This window comes from Ruditapes philippinarum, unplaced genomic scaffold (assembly GCF_026571515.1).
Source record: "Ruditapes philippinarum isolate M1 unplaced genomic scaffold, ASM2657151v2 ctg719_1_1_1_1, whole genome shotgun sequence".
NCBI lineage: Eukaryota > Metazoa > Mollusca > Bivalvia > Venerida > Veneridae > Ruditapes > Ruditapes philippinarum.
The window spans coordinates 473,647-488,721 of record NW_026861463.1 but is presented as its reverse complement, the minus strand read 5'-3'; the positions used below and the strand labels follow the sequence as shown (position 1 = coordinate 488,721).

The 15,075-nt window shown below is 33.1% G+C and overlaps 3 protein-coding genes across 3 annotated transcripts; 1 reads left to right on the top strand and 2 right to left on the bottom strand.

Annotated features, from left to right (window-relative positions):
• Positions 1–1,931: 1,931 nt before the first annotated feature.
• On the bottom strand, positions 1,932–4,100 carry LOC132715703 (uncharacterized). The gene is made up of 3 exons (XM_060698765.1): positions 3,669–4,100; positions 2,708–2,848; positions 1,932–2,311 (listed from the first exon to the last, which is right to left on the bottom strand). The coding sequence occupies exons 1-3, from the start codon at positions 3,874–3,876 to the stop codon at positions 2,217–2,219; spliced, it is 444 nt and encodes a 147-aa protein (XP_060554748.1). The 5' UTR covers positions 3,877–4,100; the 3' UTR covers positions 1,932–2,216.
• Positions 4,101–5,207: 1,107 nt separating this feature from the next.
• Positions 5,208–9,084, bottom strand: LOC132715702 (calmodulin-alpha-like). Its single transcript, XM_060698764.1, has 6 exons — positions 8,896–9,084; positions 8,223–8,253; positions 7,788–7,931; positions 6,999–7,120; positions 6,287–6,407; positions 5,208–5,683 (listed from the first exon to the last, which is right to left on the bottom strand). Exons 1-6 carry the CDS (start codon positions 8,896–8,898, stop codon positions 5,655–5,657), a joined length of 450 nt encoding a protein of 149 aa, XP_060554747.1. The 5' UTR covers positions 8,899–9,084; the 3' UTR covers positions 5,208–5,654.
• A 2,401-nt stretch (positions 9,085–11,485) lies between these two features.
• LOC132715683 (uncharacterized) lies at positions 11,486–13,635 on the top strand. Its single transcript, XM_060698733.1, has 4 exons — positions 11,486–11,720; positions 11,959–12,135; positions 12,498–12,632; positions 12,895–13,635. Exons 1-4 carry the CDS (start codon positions 11,630–11,632, stop codon positions 13,065–13,067), a joined length of 576 nt encoding a protein of 191 aa, XP_060554716.1. The 5' UTR covers positions 11,486–11,629; the 3' UTR covers positions 13,068–13,635.
• The last annotated feature ends 1,440 nt before the right edge of the window (positions 13,636–15,075 follow it).

Sequence of the window (15,075 nt, the reverse complement as noted above, 5' to 3'; positions counted from 1 at the left end):
ATCGAAGCGACGCCTAACATACAACGGTACGGAAAGCGTTCATAGTGTCAATAGAATGTTGCGCATTATGCAATTTCTGTCATGAGGTGTTACGCATGCTTCAGCAAAGAGAAGTACGGCATATATATTGACATTAAGGCGGCTGGCTCATGTAACAGTCAGGAGAGATCCGCACGTGACAAGATAGCTTCTTTAAAAGAAGCGTGGGAGATGTCTTTTTTTGCAGCTGTGGAATATTTGTTTAATTTTTCAAATGGCGGGAAAATAATAATTTCGGATTGGTCGAATTGCATCTGCGAACAATAGCAACATATCAGCTATTTCCTAATTTATACAGTTTAAAGGAATCACTGTTCGTAGTGTTAATGATAAATATAAATGTAAATGATATTACCACCTTGTAAACTGGTTTTAATTATTTAGACTTTCAATGAGATTTATTAACTTCAATGATACGCAAAAATGGATGCCGCCAGCAATTATTCTCAACACCGTCCAATAAGCCTTAATAACTAATGCAGTTTTTTATGCATACTCGTTTGTAATTTCGTACCCAGCTGAACACGTGCCTTGCGCAGCATATCGCAATGAACTCGGTTCAGCGCTTTTTGCACAAGAAATCATTGGAAAGACTGAAAGCTCTTCTTTACGACAATATAATTAATTCATTTGGCTGTGCCTCAAGTAACAAGTTCAGGAGAGGCCCGTACGGTGTTTTCCTTAACCCGCTCAATTTTCTCGAAACTCACTGTGACTTATCTGAGAATCACTCCCCTTGGCACTAAGCAATGACTTAAGTTACCATAAACCAATGGGACTTTCTTTTTAGACGTATCTATTTACACTTTCGTAATAGTATTACCCATGGTGACTGATTTGTGCTATTCGTGAGGTCATCGGGCGAAAACAAGAACAAATAAGTCACCATAATTTTTATTCAGCTAAACACATATCCTTCTGCAGCTCATCCAAAGCGAGTCGAAGCAACAAAATATATACACGAATTACTTATTAATTTTAGTTTAAAATGTCTATAGATATGCAACTTACATTTGAGAAAATGACTTAAACATCTTTCCATAGCATGTTTCGTTTTGTTTCTTGTATATAATCGCTGATGTACATTTAAAACTAACCAAGAAATTGTGCGCCATTTAATACGATATGATGTGAACAAGGTCAAAGGACATGTCTAACATGGCTGTACACATTGTAGTTAAAATATAATTTATACTGTTTTACAACTCAATATTTGCATTGTTTGTAGTACAAGAGCTCTTAAATATTCATACTTATTTGCAAAAACATAAGTAGAGATGTTTATATGTAAGATACAAAGTAAAAGGGCAATGCTGGTCGCTTTATAATCATCGATGTCCTTGACCTTAGTGGACCAAAATGGATCAATTATGTTATGTCGTAAAAATCAATCACGCTCTCACCATATTAGAGTAAAATGCACGTACTTTCAAGAAAATAAAAACAAATTAAACAAGAGCACCTAAAAGCGGGACAATATACGCCCCGATGCAACTTTGTTTGAGTTATCAAAAATAAACATTCAATAAGGGAAGAGACCCAATCAAGAAACTTGCCTGAAAAAATGTTTTATCTTAATTATCCTATATGACCTCCAAGTTGTGAATAAAATGAAATGGCAACATCTCGCATGCCCCATAACACACTTATAGTATTCATCTGATTAAAATCAACCACTAATTAACGCTACGCATCAGGCAAGAAGTAACTTTAGTAGGCCTTAAGTCAAGATTGTTACAGTATTAATTTGGAATCAAAGGTCTAACACATATACACACGTATGTCATACGTTAATCAGCTTTGAGGGGGAATATTTTGTATAGACAGCACAATCAGGATTAAATTAATAAACACTTAAAATGCGTTAGTTTCTCAAAGCATTTACTAAAAACAAAATAATAACAACTAAACAAACATGTTCACTTAATGGTATACAATAATGCTACAAAGTCAAATCATATACACATCAACATAAGTAGTTTGCAATTTAGCATATAAGCTTTAAAAATAAATTAGAATATACGTAATTCTGTTTAAACACATTTAATGATATGTATGTTCAATATAATTATTTCTAATCATTTAAATTCCAATGTCAATTTGCTGCTCTTGAATTCCGGCTAGTCTAAGTCTTTCCTGTCGACGCACGTGCAAAATGACGCCACCGGAAGCGGAAGCTAGGAAAGCGCTTGCATAACACAGATAATAACACCAAAAAAGCGTCTGTTTGAATCCGAGATCCGAAGTATTGCGCCAAGAAATAAACCTACAACTGAAAAAGCAACACAATCATTAAAACATGAAGTGAGATATTTTCAAAAAGAAAAGTGACGTAGGTAAACTTTGTACTCACAACCAATGAATGCAGCTTCGAATATATGTTGTTTACATAATTATATTTTAAACAGAAAATGATTCACTAACGTTGAATGCTTTATTAATTTTTTTTAAGTTTCAGAAAAATGCTTTCCAATTCAGATGAATATCTGGTGAACAAAAAACTAATTATTAGTCCACACTTAACTGTATGAATCTTTTAATTTTTACAGAAATTCAAAGGAATTATCTGTTAAAATCAATGTCAAATGTTTTAAAATAGCTAGGTTTGACAGCATATAAGTACAATAAAAGTAGAAGATATCGGATATGGCGTTCCGACTAGACTTACGTGTTAAAAACGATGTAACAGCGGCGGCTGATAAAAGTCGTAGATTATTTTTCCAAAATAAATAAAGAACAACCAGGATTATGAGGGTGACATAGGAAACAACTGATATGGTCAGGAAAACTCTTCCTGTTTGCATCATACCTGAAATATGGAAAAAAATGTTTATAAATATATACTTTAGATCATTATCATCTATTAGGATAAATTTCATGTGAAAAGCTTGTCTGTTGTGAAATGCTACATTGTATTCAAATATCTAATATAATTGTTGATATGTTTTTGCTATATATGTATATCATTTTTAATATGATAAATTATTGATGTGTCTTTGCACACGTATTTTATATTCTGTCTTGAATTCCTCCGTTTCACCGTATAGCGTTCATTTTATTCAGCTAAATAGTTTATGCGTTAATTAAATAATAGTGCATTTGAGAGGCACGTGACACTTAATCTTAACGCAGGACCCAAAAATTATATAATAATGCATTTTAGAGGCATGTAATACAATTTTTTAATGCAGCACCCAAAATATTTAGCGGAATAAAATAAACGTTATATCGCGAAACGGATAATTTAAAACAGGGTAATACATGATTCACGTGTAAAAAGTGCTGTATAACAAATATGGGCACACAACACTTCGGACCTTACAGCATTAAAGTGACCTCCCAGTCAGCCCTAAACATTAACGGGCCTCAGCCGAACACGAACGGACCAAAGACGAACATTGAACGGACCGAAGCCGAAATGTTGTCGGGCAGACTGGTCTGTTACTATAATCCTATGAGGCATCCTGTGTACTATTTTTAAATAAGCTTGTTATTTAATATTTAAAAAAATAGACCGGTGTTTTCCGACTGAAGTAACCAGTAGACAGCTCTGAGAAAATGTTGCATCACTAGTGGAGAATGTTCAGGTACACTTAAAAGTTTAAAATCACGAAAAGAGTTATAAATACCTGTAAGATTTTCATTTGAGATTATTTCACAACCAGTAGCTTCATGACACATTTGCCACAATCCCCAATGCACGGGTTTCTCGTTATTCCAATAAGGTACTGCAAAACTAACAATATTCAGAACCCACCCAGTCAACAAAAACACAACAAGCATCCATATTGACAGCGACCAGTTGTTCATCTTCTTTAACAAACATTTTTCTTGCATTATCAAAATTTCTTTTTTTTTTCAAAAATAAATATTTAAATATTTTATGTCTCCTATATCCGACTGTGTATTTAAAGTGTTTGCAACTTTCCGCAAGTTTTGTTTTTATATATGTTCAAATAATCTTAGTTGAGTTAATAATAGCTTGTTTCTTCGAAACATATCCTATCATATTCATGCAGTTTTTTCTTCAGAGCATTGTGCATTGATTAAGGAAAACCCCACTTTCGATAATGACCAATATTACCGTTTGAAGTAAATAAAAGGATAATCACATCAAAGACTATGCTGTAAATTATTATGTAAACTAACCTAAATGTACATATGTACACATATTGATAAGCTAGTTTGACATTAACTCATTCTAATTGTTTGGAGCACCAAAGATAACGGAAATGACGTCACGGTTGTCTTCATTTGAGTTCAAGTGGCCCGGATGTAATAAGATTCTCTAACTAATCATTTTTGAGTTGTATTTGTCAATAAAATGACTCCGGGTTGCATCACCTTGTCCGGAGTTTAAGTAATTTGTACTTACTATACGCCACACGTCATGTCACAATGAGCACGCGGACTTTTCCGGAAAAATCAAATTGTAACTAATTATACAATTAACACAAAGAACAAACCAAGGGTTATTTTTAATTAATTACATGTACGAGTATTTCATTAGAATATACTCTCACTTAACTGGACAAAACACGGTCCTGATCATTATGTCAAAGGGCACGAATGCTTTTTTATTCTTAAAAGGCCCATCATGCCTCAGAAATGCTTCCATTTTTATTTCTCAAAATCTGTTTATTTTTGGTATTCTTTTTAAGTTTCCAACAAATTACTCATTGGCTAATTATCTGGACCGGCTTTCTTTTCTTCTGTTGCTTTTTAGCAATTATTAGTACATCGTATTTGTATGGAAGTGAAAATACTATTTTGTTTATATTTTGCCACTTTTATTACACATTATTTTACATTTTGCGTTATTCTTGTCAGGTACATGTAACATGCATCTCACATGCTCTAAAACCATTATTTATATGTAATAAAACTCATGTTTGACCTTTCTAAATAAGTAAATATTCAATAATATCTGAGGCATAATGAGCCTTTAAAGTCAAATATGAAAAATGCAACTTTTACTACAACTTTGAGTATAATGTTTTTTTATGAAACCAAGCAAAGTCATTGAACAAAAAGACGAAAAAAAAACAACAAAAACAAATATAACAATAAGCGTATATTAATATTTTTATAACTATTATGAACATTAAATTATGAGTGAACTGCTAATCTTATCTGGCGCATTTTATTATTAAAACAATTTTTGTTGGTATTTACAAGAAAATATTATGTAAGATATATAAGTATACGTCATTCTTGATCCTGGATTTGCTTAAAGTTCACATAAACATTTATACATAAGCAAATTTAACAAACAAAATTTTCCAAGATAAATGTGTCTAGAACAATGGGCAATAGTCATTTGACGCACAACTTTGCAGTGAATTCAACTTATTTCGCAATAAACATGCATGTATATATGAATAAATCGTATACAACAGTATACAAGGTTACAAAAACACTAAAATTCATTGAAATCCTACTCGACACGTTTATTGTTGAAGTAAAAATAAACTTTGATGCCACTTTATTAAAAAAAATTATAGTTTTATTCTAGTGTCTTGCGTAGATATTTTCTTCTACATTGGCAGTTTATCGTATTTCGTCAGCACGCACACGGGTCTAAACTGAAATCATTTTCATCTCTAATTACTATACTACCTGCCCGTGATCCATGTTATAAATTCTGGAATAAAAATAAACAACATTGAAATCTTTAACATACTAAATAATCCATGATGCACGTTTAGTGTATTAAGAAGTAATCATGTTAATCAAGTGAATAAGTACACAGCCTATGGTCATGATGATTATAATTGAAAACGTTTAAAATGTTTGGAATGGGACCACATTTCGGCCCAAAATTAGCCATACATAGCACTGGGAATCCCCTTGGAAAAAATGGTACAAAATTAGTTTCTATCCTCTATTTACATCTCAATATAAAAAAAATAATTACGCTTCATGGTATTTCTTAAACAATATTGGCCATCATGCCATTCGAGGATATGACTGAAAATAACATGACTGGTTGTAAGATTTCAACGTACTGCATCATGCAAAGAACCGACCTGACAAAGTGCAGCTCTTTTATGTTTATAAGAAGCCGTAGCAATATTCAGAAATCGATTTTAAACAGGCTAAGACAATGTCCAAACAATAGGTCTTTATTCTGCGTGCCGTTTTACATGCATGGTTACAGATTTCAAGAATTTAGATTCTATGTCCACCGTTTCAAGACTGTTTCCATTCCAAGAAAGAAGATGATTATATGTTTAAAAATGCTTACCATTATAAGGGATGTATCCATTATGATTTTTATCTGCATCTTTTATCATTTCTTCAATCTCTTTCTCCGTCACACTGACTTTCAGATTCTCCATCATGTACCGGAAGTCGGACACCGTCACCTAAATTGAAAGTACACATTGTCGTTACGAACATTTTGAGGGCGAATATAACATTCCATATACAGATAGAATATAATTTAATTGTATGACCCAAGGGAACTGAAGTGCACATGTATATACAAAAAAGGTCGGTGTCTAGGGGATATGGCCATAAAATGGGTTAACATATCTATGATAAAATGCATTTGCTTACTTTTCTTAATATGCGAAAATAACGCAGTAACATTTAGAAAAGGTATTAATTTGCACAGCTTAAAGATAAATTTGCATTGTCTTCGCTAAATGAAAAGCTAATATCGTAATTCTTTTGTCAAAAAATAGGTTTTATTTTCTTTTGTCAAAAAGAATTTAACTCACTAGGCCTACTATAGACGCTTGCAGAAATCATGGTCACAAAGTTCGCCGAATTTTACATTTTTCATTCATTAACGTATATAAATCGGTGTGAAGAGATGAATTAGAGATCTAAAAGTGCATTTTGGTGGGTGAAATGGTGAGATTTTAGCACTTTATCATTTAAACTCCTTGTTCGGTATATACCGGAATACGGTATTTAGTGTGATGCTCCAAAAGAAATCTAGGAATAAATACCATGCCGTTGTCGTCCTTGTCAAACACACGGAATGCCAATCTTAAGGATTCTTCGCCTTCATATTCCTTTAACTTCTTTGCCATTATTGAGAGGAATTCAGGAAAAGAAAATTCCCCATGACCTGAAATAGTTTGTCATAAAATTTTCATAATTACTGAAAAAAGGTGTGTAAATTGTTAGTTAAATAATCTTTCTATTTCAATAATTTCATTTTTGTCTGACATACGTAAAACCTGCTACGGCACATATATAATTAACTGTACCTCTGTAAATAATAAAATTTCTCCAGCCACCTTTACTTTCTTAACAATTACGAATGGTTTCTGCATTTCTGCATGCCTTAATAAAATTATCTAGTAAAAAAGAAAAACAAACAAACAATTTCAACGGCATTTTACAACAACAACAACAACCACCGTAATCAAACCATTTTTGTGAAGTTATTCAAATAAACAAGAAGTACATTTTGTGTACAGCCAATTGTGACCTCGTCCCTCCTTTAATATCCGCTGGAATACGGGGATAACGTTGGAAATGAGGTTTTTACTTCCATATTGTCCCTGTTTGGACAGTATAAATTATATAAAATATATGCCGTGGTTCGGTATTGGCGATAAAAAGCATGGTATGTCCAGACCGCTGTCCGACATTTCGCAAAGATTTTTTACAATCTAACTGCAGGGCTGGAAATTTATAGAAAATTTGAATAACCAAACATCAAAGTCCCTGCTACTTTTCCCGAGGGTGGGGTCCGGGGTTACAATTAACTAGTAAATTTAAGCGCTTACCATCGGGATCAAACTCGTTAAAGATGTCCGTGAGTTCATTGTCAGATGGCCGGTATCCCATACTCCGCATCACCGCGCCAAGTTCCCTCGAGCTAATCGTCCCGTCCCCGTCACGATCATACATGGCGAAACTCCGCTTGCATTCTGTACGAATAATGGATTTAAAAATATTACCGTATAAATTATAAAATCTGTATACAGATCATAATATAAATAGAAAAGAATTTGAAGAAACTATTCTAGATATGGTAAACGCAGTGAAGGAGAGAGTTTCTACAAAAGTTTATCTTTTTTTTTGGTTGTTATTATATCGTGTATATACATGCATGTTTGATTAAATGAAATATTCTTTAAACTAAACACGGGAGACTTCGTTAAATTGAATGTTTGTAAGTTTGTAAACCTAAAAAAAATATCATTGAAAAAAATGCCCACCTAATATTTCTTCATCTGTTAATTGTTCACCCTAAAAAAGGCAATGCAATGAAGTTAGTATAATTATGGCAGAGCAAAGATGAGAAATAAAAAAAAGTAAAAATACAAACAAAAACCAACCAACCCCCTAACAACAACAACAACAACAACAACAACAAACAAACAAAAAAACAACAACAACAATACAAGTCATATATATATATACGTGTGTGATACATGTATACATTTCTCCCTGTTACCGTGTCCCTGCATACACCTTAATAATCCGAATGAGCATAGACAGACTGAACATGGGCACTTTTCAGTAAAGATGCAACAGTTTATACCAGGAAAAATAAATAAATGAAAGTGCTTTTTATTTTCTTATTACAATTTGCTCGCGGTGCTCATTGGTCATTTATAGAAAGCCTGCGAGGATTTGGCTGAAAAGCAACAACAACACCAACAAAAAAAAAAAAAAAAAAAAAAAAACAAAACACCAACAACAACTAAATTTGTTTACTCACTTCCAAATAAGCCAATCCATAACAACTTACAATGCAAACGGATGGCATTTTTGGAAGAGTCCTTACAGTATCTTGGAAACACTTGTTTTGTGTGTTTTTTTTGTAAACAATCCATTTTTTGTAAACGTGTAGTTATGCTATATAAGTACATGTAATTAAAATCTTACCATCTTTGTCTGTTGTTCTTCTTTAATCCTATTTTATTTCTACACATTAAACAAACATCAAAAAATTTAAAATCGAAACACTGAGAATAGCTAGCACTAAAGTTTTAAAGGTATCAAAAACATAACTACATATTTGTCAAGGTAGTTTAGGATCAAGATTATCTCAATATACAAACACTATAATCAATAGTTGATCAAAAGCAATAAAAAACAATGATTCATTTGTTATAAATCGCTACTGTTCAGATAAGGTCCGATGCAATATGCGGTATATACATTTGAGCCGCGTCACGACAAAACCAACATAATGGGTTTGCGACCAGCATGTATCCAGACCAGCCTGCGCATCCGCGCAGTCTGATCAGGATCCATGCTGTTCGCTTACAAACCCTATTACAAGTAGAGAAACTGATAGCGAACAGCATGGATCCTGATCAGACTGCGTGGATGCGCAGGCTGGTCTGGATCCATGCTGGTCGCAAACCCATTACGTTGGTTTTGTCGTGACGCGGCTCATATGTATTGTATTATCTGACATTGTTTATACCTGAAATAAATCCGTTCAATAAAGTGCGCGTAGACTTTTAAAGACAAAGTCCGTCAAGATCACGTGGTTTCAAGTTTCATTTTTTTTTTTAAATTATGTAGAAATATAGAAATCACATAAAAATATATCAACAATATAAACTAAAACATGAGAGAATACAAATATCAGTATAATACAACATTATGCCAAAACTTAATAAAACTTAAACTTTAATCATTTAATTATGCTTAAATCCAGCCAGGAGAAAATATTGCTGAAACAGTTTTCAATATTGCCGCATAACCTTATAATCAATTCCTCTGCAACTGGCCGATTATTAATCCCAAATGTTTTCTTAACCAGCGACCATAGCCAAATGACCACGAGACTGAGTGTCCGAAATTTTTTGTCACTGAGAATTACGCCTCGCCCGAGAATAAAACCAGAGGCCCTGAATTATAAATCTGAAGCACTCCCTACTGAACTATGCACTATATGTACTATCCACTACATTCAAACCTGTGGTAAAAATCAATGCTGAAATAAAGATCACCATGTGTAAAAGGGCCACTCTGAGACTACGCTTAATTGATAATAAAGAACAAAGTAACCTCCAAATAAATACCATTTGTCTATAAAGGACATATTCGACCTCTCCTTAGGAAAAAATGGCCTTTGTTAACAGGTTTTGCTGTATTTGGTTAGTTATAAGAATTATTGAGCTTGTCTCCAGAACTTTCAGTGCTTTGATTTATATAAACGAATATACATTGTACCTGAATATACATTGTTTACCTTGCCAAATTGTCAATGGATACTTGTAGACTAAAGAGGGGCCAAACTGCACAAATTCGTAACTGCATGCATGTTACCACGCTTTTGTGCTGGGTCGTGTGAATTGAAAGCTACAGATAAAAATAATCATTTTTGAAAGCAGTCTTACAATTATCAATCGGCCATAAAGCAGATGTCGCAATGCAAGACATGTATTATTCAATTAGGTAATTGTATTTTTACATTAAACATATCATTAGTCAATATTGTTTAAATGACACTTGTCAGTAAATATTTTGAATTTGTTATATGATATTGCTATATGCATTTGTCATAAGGCAAGATACCGTTTCTGTGTGTTCTTTCTATTGTGTTCAAGGTCCTTATCCAGTTTGACGGAATGGGCCGAGATGATTCGATTTGTGCCTCTTTTGTAACTTCAATTTTACAACGAACATAATAAAAATATTGTTACTTCATACATCCTCTCTATTAACATTGTGTTTTATTTATAGCATACAACCACGCTCGGCTGTGTTGTTAATCCCAGAGTAAGTTGTCTGCCTCTCGGTCCAGGAATCGAACGTGGGTTCGAGGCCTGCTGCGGGTCGCAATCATGTTTCTTCATACAGCAGTAGTCCGGGTTAGTGTACCGTTATAAGAGACAAATGTATAATTTGCAAAGTTTTAGCCTAAATAGTAATGCATGTATATATACATACATGTATGTCTGGGATGACCGAGGTAATAAAAGAATGATAAAGAATGAGCAGACGGACGGATGGGTGTGGCTGAGCGAGCGAGTGATCGAATGAATGAGCGAATGAATGAGCGAATGAATGAATGAATGAATGAATAGATTAATATATGAAATGAATTAATGAATGAATCAATATAGAATGAATGAATTCGAGAACGAATTAATGCAGGTATTCTTATATTTGTAATGTTACTTTTAATTAAAATTACTTTTTCATTTACTTCGCATAGAACGCTTGCTTAATTTAAATCAAGATTTTTTTTTAATAAAAGATCAACAAAATAATGTCAACGCGTATAATAATTGATCCGGACTTTGTTTACATAGTTACTAAGATATCTAAATATAGCACATCAAAAATCCGGTTTTAAATATAGCAGCCAATCAAAATGCGCTGTCACGAAAAAAATGACGATATTTTCTCCACGCTGGCAGTTAGTACGTGAAACAAATGACTACACTATTGAAGCGTCAGATATTGCATGTGTCCAGCGAAACGTTGTAAATCCATACCCTATATAAGTATTTTTGTAGTCCAAGTCAGTATCATAACTTTGACAAAGCTTGAAGAATAAGGAAATAAATACAGTATTATAGTACAACACTTAAGAAACTGCTACGCTGAGTAAAGATATTAAACGGTGTTTTGCAATCAACAATTACAACTGCTAAAGATGGGTTTATTTCTTTCTAAACTGAGTCAATTGTTCGAAGAATGGGGCACAACCCAAGCAAGGATTTTAATGCTTGGCTTAGATGCAGCAGGTATGTACTATTATTTGATTTTTTTTACCTATTTTGTTTTCACACACAAATCTTAGGTCTTAAAATTTTCTTTTTTTTAATGATTTAACAGTTCTTTTTTTTAGATAAAATTTTCTTTTATATGCGCTCATTTCAGTTCTTATTATTTTCACACCATAAACCCAGTAGTAACATAATTCCTATCAAAATTCAGTATTGTACAAATACATAATTTGTATTTTTTGTTTTTTGTTTATAGGTAAAACTACAGTTCTTTACAAACTGAAATTGAATGAAACAGTTTCCACCATCCCGACAATAGGATTTAACGTAGAAACTGTGTCACCGGTGAAGGGCCTCACTTTCACTGTTTGGGATGTAGGCGGACAGGACAAAATCCGACAGTTGTGGAGACACTACTTCCAAAACACGGAAGGTAATTACACTTTTTAATTAACTTAACAGGTGATAAAGAAGTCAGTCACTATAACTTTTAATGTTATAATCAACGGGAATGTAAAGTTCGACACTTGTTAAAAAGTTTGTAAAGGAAAGGAATTGCCTTATCAAGCAGACGACATATTCAAACAATAAATATGTCAATCAAAATGTTTCTTGCATATATTTTGGAAAATAGAATTTTCCTGCAAGTTTAAAACATAAGTACCTACAAGTATATCAGTGTGACTATATATGGAATATTTTTGTATAACCGAAAAACAGGGTACAGAACTTAAGAAACATTTGCGACTGAGATAAAATGTTCAAGTAAAATCATAACTTTAATCTTTATTTCAGGACTTATTTATGTTGTTGACAGCGCAGATCAATCACGGATGGCTGAGGCCAGAGAGGAACTTATGGGTATCCTGGACAGTGAGGAGATGAGAGGGGTTCCATTGTGCATTCTTGCCAACAAACAAGATTTGCCAAGTAAGTTTAACATTAATTTCTTAGAAACGTCATACATTTTGATTTTGACACTTCCTTCAGAAAATAATCAGTTTTATTTATCTTGCTAGCAAAATTCAATCATGTCGCAACAATCTAAAGTGATCATTTTAATTAAAACATTTGTATGAATCTCTTTTACTTTTGCATCAATTAATATGGATACTTTCTAATACCTATTAATACATTGTCATATCATAACATACGATTTTAATATAAATGTGACGTTTTTTATTCTCTTCAGATGCGATGAGCTCATCGAAAATAGTTGAACAACTAGGTTTGAACAAGCTTGTTGGCCGGAAGTGGTATGTCCAGGCTGCGTGCGCAACTACCGGTGAAGGTGTTTACGAAGGAATGCATCAGCTTGCTTCTATGGTGAAACAGTTTAAGAAAGAAGGACACAGACCTTATTGAAAACAAACGAATGAAAATCAAACTTTAATACATAACACTGCTATATATCATGGGTTTTCGTGTAAACGGGTTTAAAACAGGATACTTACATGTTACCTGTAAACATTGCGACGAACGAATTTCGTCTGACATGAAATAGTCTGAAGATGTCAGACATCATTATTGTGTCATAACTCACATAATTATAAGGAATGAAATACTCGGGTATGTGCAATTCTATCTGTTCTAAGATGAAAGCATCGCACATAGACGTCAGTCGTGTGATCCAGTGTGTGATAGTGACGGTAAGTGGAGTAATACATCCACGGAAGAATAGACGCACCGTTTCAAGACTTGTAGAAATACCTCATCGGTTACCAATAATCATCTTATCCGAACATTTACGGAAATGACCGAGAAGTTGGGATAGTTTTATGGCCGCATTTATCAGTTCATTATTGTCCGGACTTGTACATATGTAAATATCATTATTGTTTTGTGTGTATATGTTGTGTATTTCTTTAAGATCTGTGATCAAATTGTTTTTATATTGTTTTGAATTTACAAATTTATAAATAAAAGATAAATTTCAACTTTATCTTATTTCATTTATTATTAGACAAGACGGCAGATATCTCTTAGATGGCTTCAGTAGGTCTATTCAAAACATAGTTTCCGTATGAACCAAAAATAGTAGACTGTAATACAATGTATGAACCAAGACAGAATTTAATCTTTTTAAAAATAATTAAAAAATGTTTTAAAGGCCCATTTTACTTCAAAAATGCTATTATTTTTATTTCACATAAACTTTAAAAGTTTGGTATCTTATTACAGTTTCCAAAAATTACTCATTTGCCATATATTTGCTTCTTGGGAATTAGTATTTTGTATGGAAGTCAAAATACTACTTAGTTTACATTTTGCTACATTTATGACACATTTTTTTTTATAAATATGGATTTCTAAGGCATAATGTGCCTTTAAACGTTTAAAAGTTTTGGTTTTGAAGCATTAATAATCTTATAAAGCGAAAACAATACAGGATCGAGCGTTGAGCAACACAAAAGCCAGGAAAGCCGGTTAGGAATGTCGACCCCCCCCCGAGATATCACTATAATAGATGTGAAAAGAACTCCACTGAGGTCAAAAGGTCAAAAAGTCTTAAAATATACAAAAAATTGAAATTTTGAAATTCTTTTATAGATTTAGTGAAAGACGAAATATGGTATCATCCGCGAAATATGCTTAGAAAGTTTGCACAATAAAATTGATGATTCTGAAAAAAAAGCGGGGAGAGAATGATGGTAAGTTAGTTATATGAACCGATATTACATATCTACATAGAGCAGATAATAAAATGTCGCCCCTTGTGGCTGAGGGGTTGCCATTAATGGTTGACCACCGTTTATCCCTGTGTGATTGTAAGAGGCGACAACATGTGGAGTCTATGGATTTCTCAGCCCCAGCAAGTGAGGTGGTTTTGACCCCTGGCTTGTGTCAACAAACAAAACAAGCTAGAATAAAATATAGTTATTAATTATGTAAATGTTTATACTATAATCAATTGGAACTCTATCAACATTTTTTTTTTCAAGAAATATTTTATAAAGAATATCAAAAAATACATTTCTAATGCCTTTAGTAACTTTTGAAATATTTATGGAAAAGGTGCTTCCAATAGTAACAGAAATTAAAAAGTGAAAGAGGCTGCTGCTGTTAATGCACTCCATATCTAAAAGAACATAATAAAAATCAGGACATATGCGTGACTCGGTATTTATTCTTTTAATAAAACTTAAAAAGAAATAAATATTTTATATTGTGTTATCAGAAACCTATGGTGGCTGACTTCTGCCATTTCGTGTCTTCGCCCTTCAGAAGTCGAAGGCGAAGACACGATAATATATATGCTTACTTAACCAGTCTTACGGGGCGAACACACGAAGACAAGAAATGGCAGAAACCAGCCACCATAGAGACCCATGTGATGAACTGATTTGATTTCTTTGCTTTATTTAGGCGTATA

What these genes read in the sequence shown, in the direction of transcription:
- LOC132715703 (XM_060698765.1), bottom strand. Translation starts at nt 3,876, where the DNA reads ATGCAAGAAAAATGTTTGTTAAAGAAGATGAACAACTGGTCGCTGTCA. An exon ending in CTCAAATGAAAATCTTACAG is followed by an intron (nt 2,849 to 3,668) that starts GTATTTATAACT and finishes TCCATATTTCAG; the next exon opens with GTATGATGCAAACAGGAAGA. An exon ending in TGTTACATCGTTTTTAACAC is followed by an intron (nt 2,312 to 2,707) that starts GTAAGTCTAGTC and finishes TTGCTTTTTCAG; the next exon opens with TTGTAGGTTTATTTCTTGGC.
- LOC132715702 (XM_060698764.1), bottom strand. An exon ending in AACAGATGAAGAAATATTAG is followed by an intron (nt 7,932 to 8,222) that starts GTGGGCATTTTT and finishes TTATTCGTACAG; the next exon opens with AATGCAAGCGGAGTTTCGCC. An exon ending in TAACGAGTTTGATCCCGATG is followed by an intron (nt 7,121 to 7,787) that starts GTAAGCGCTTAA and finishes AAACTATTTCAG; the next exon opens with GTCATGGGGAATTTTCTTTT.
- LOC132715683 (XM_060698733.1), top strand. Translation starts at nt 11,630, where the DNA reads ATGGGTTTATTTCTTTCTAAACTGAGTCAATTGTTCGAAGAATGGGGC. An exon ending in CTACTTCCAAAACACGGAAG is followed by an intron (nt 12,136 to 12,497) that starts GTAATTACACTT and finishes TCTTTATTTCAG; the next exon opens with GACTTATTTATGTTGTTGAC. An exon ending in CAACAAACAAGATTTGCCAA is followed by an intron (nt 12,633 to 12,894) that starts GTAAGTTTAACA and finishes TATTCTCTTCAG; the next exon opens with ATGCGATGAGCTCATCGAAA.